Source organism: Hipposideros armiger, unplaced genomic scaffold, assembly GCF_001890085.2.
Source record: "Hipposideros armiger isolate ML-2016 unplaced genomic scaffold, ASM189008v1 scaffold_655, whole genome shotgun sequence".
Lineage (NCBI taxonomy): Eukaryota > Metazoa > Chordata > Mammalia > Chiroptera > Hipposideridae > Hipposideros > Hipposideros armiger.
In genome coordinates, this window is record NW_017732005.1 from 15,208 (window position 1) to 17,670 (window position 2,463).

Below are 2,463 nucleotides of genomic sequence, written 5' to 3' on the forward strand. Positions count from 1 at the left end.
ACTTGTTTGGTGCAGTCAGTCGGGTGTGAGCTACGGTTGAGAGAAAGTGTGTTTTAAAGTGTGCTGTAAATCATCCTCCATCATGACAACGCTCCGTGTCACACATCGCTTCTGGTACAACAATTTCTGTCAAATAAAAACATGGTGTGTCCTCATACACCTTATTCACTGGATCTGGCACCATGTGACTTCTGGCTCTTCCCTAAAGTCAAAATGATTCAGGACATCGAGGCAGTCATGAAAGTGCAAAGATATTCACAAAAGAGGACTTCCAGAACTGCTTCAGAAAGTGGCAAGAATGATAGGATAAGTGTGTTTGAAGCGAAGGGGTGTATTTTCAAGGGATTTAATGGCAGTGTGTTTTTTACTGTGATAAATTTTTTGTATTTAAACACTTTTTTTATCACACCTCGTAAATTATGCTTCAATAAAGATGATCCCAAAAAATTTAAAAAAGAAGGTTAGAAAGGCATTTCAGCAGTGTGGTGAAAAGCAGAGAGAATAGAACACTGGAGCAAGTATTTTAATTTAAGCAGAATTATATGAAGTATTCTGGGAGATGCATTTTATTTTATAGTTATAATCATTATTATGGATTCCTTACTTTCTACTGTTAATTAGTTGGAGTGATGACATAAGCAAGGCTTTGTAATATACCCTAAAAGAAGATAATTTTAAATAAAGATAAAATTAGATCATTGCAGAATAACTCAGTTTTCTTATCCACCCTATCCTCTCTTTGTTTGTTTTATTTTAACAGAAGTCCATATAATGCTTGATGGCTTGTTACCTCCTGACACCTATTTTAGATTCAACCCTGTAATGTGTGAAAACATACCTCTAGATGAAAGTCGAAATGAAAAGCTGGATCAGCTGCAGTTGGAAGGGTTGAAGTACATAGAAAGAAATGAAGAAAAAATGAAAAAACTTGCAAAAATATTAAGTCAAGAAAAAACAACTCTGCAAAAAATTAATGATTGGATTAAACTGAAAACTGACATGTATGAAGGCCTTCCATTCTTCTCAAAACTGTGATGAGTATATGTATAAATTCTCAGAAATGAAGGCTTGTTCAAGATCCACCAAATTCAATAAGGAATTGTAGGATTCAGCATGAGTTAACTTGAAAATCCTGAACGAATCCTAAGGAATCCTGAAAAGACCGGGCCTGGACCAGCTGTCACAGCACAGAGGGTATGCTCAGTTACAGAACTCATAAGGGAATGCTTATGGGAAGTCATAGGTTTTTATGATGTTAATAATTGTGCTTTAGGAATCTTATTGTGCTAGTTTTAGTAGATATTGGTGTTACATTGTTTGATGTTTGAAAATTTATTAATATATGTGCCAAACAAGAACTGAAAATAATACTTGGTATTTTTGCTTTAGTCACCATAATCATGTTGAATTTATTTGATCATTGATTTTCTTCCATATGGNCAAAAGTTGATATACTGGATTTTTCACTGTCAAATTTTGTCAAAGCAATAAAATATCCTTACTGTAATCACTCTTCTGAGAAAAAGAGAGCTTTAATCATCCAGTCTCCTAATACTTATACCTTGTGCAAACCCTATGATGGGCTCATTTGAAATTTTCGAGAAACATGAAATGCTATCTTCATGTACTTACACCCTAGTTAATGAAGAATTTATATGGATATGCAAAGGACCTACGTTAGCCAAAACAATTTTGAAAATAACAAAGCTAGAGGACTTATACCTTCTGATTTCAAGACTACAAAACTACAGTAAGCCAGGGACTATGTGATTTGCATCAAGATAGACATAAAAACCAGTGGTTCATAATAGAGAGTACAGAAATTAATCTGTAGAAGCTCAACAGATTTTTGGCAAAGGGTAACTGAGTGAGAAAAAGACAGTGTTTTCAATGAATGGTACTGGGACAGTTGCTCAAGTTTCAATTTTTTTTAATATAGTTATCTAATTGTCCCAGTACCATTCTTGACCCTTCACACCATATACAAAAATTAACTTGAAATGGATCATAGACCTAAATTTAAGAGCTAAAACCATAATAAAACTTCTAGAAGAACACCCTGGAGAAAATATTACTGGCCTTGGGCTAGGTAAAGATTTTTTAGATCGGACATAGAAAGCATAAACCAAAATAGAAAAAATGGGTAAATTAGACTTCATCAAATTACAAATTTTGCTCTTCAGAAGACATTTTTATAAAATGAAAAGACAAGCTACAGACTGAAATAAAATATTAGCAAAACATGTATCTGAACCATTGTCAGAACCAAATATATAATCAGATCCAAAACATATGGATACTTCTTACATTATATACATAAAGAATATGTAAAGGCGAAAACAAGAAATTCAACGAAAAAAATGGGCAAAATATTTGAGTAGACACTCCATTGAAGAAGATATACAGATGACTAATAAGCACATGAAAGACTTCTCAATATCACTAGTCATTAGGGAAATGAAA

At 33.3% G+C, this 2,463-nt stretch overlaps 1 protein-coding gene across 1 annotated transcript in view; it reads left to right on the forward strand.

The window, feature by feature from the left end:
• LOC109372671 (patatin like domain 8, phospholipase A2) overlaps positions 1 to 1,352 on the forward strand; it is a 9,551-nt gene extending 8,199 nt beyond the window's left edge. The window contains exon 2 of the mRNA XM_019626053.1: positions 761 to 1,352. Within this exon, the coding sequence (XP_019481598.1) occupies positions 761 to 1,035 (275 nt within the window). The 3' untranslated portion in view covers positions 1,036 to 1,352. The remainder of the gene's footprint in view (positions 1 to 760) is intronic.
• The last annotated feature ends 1,111 nt before the right edge of the window (positions 1,353 to 2,463 follow it).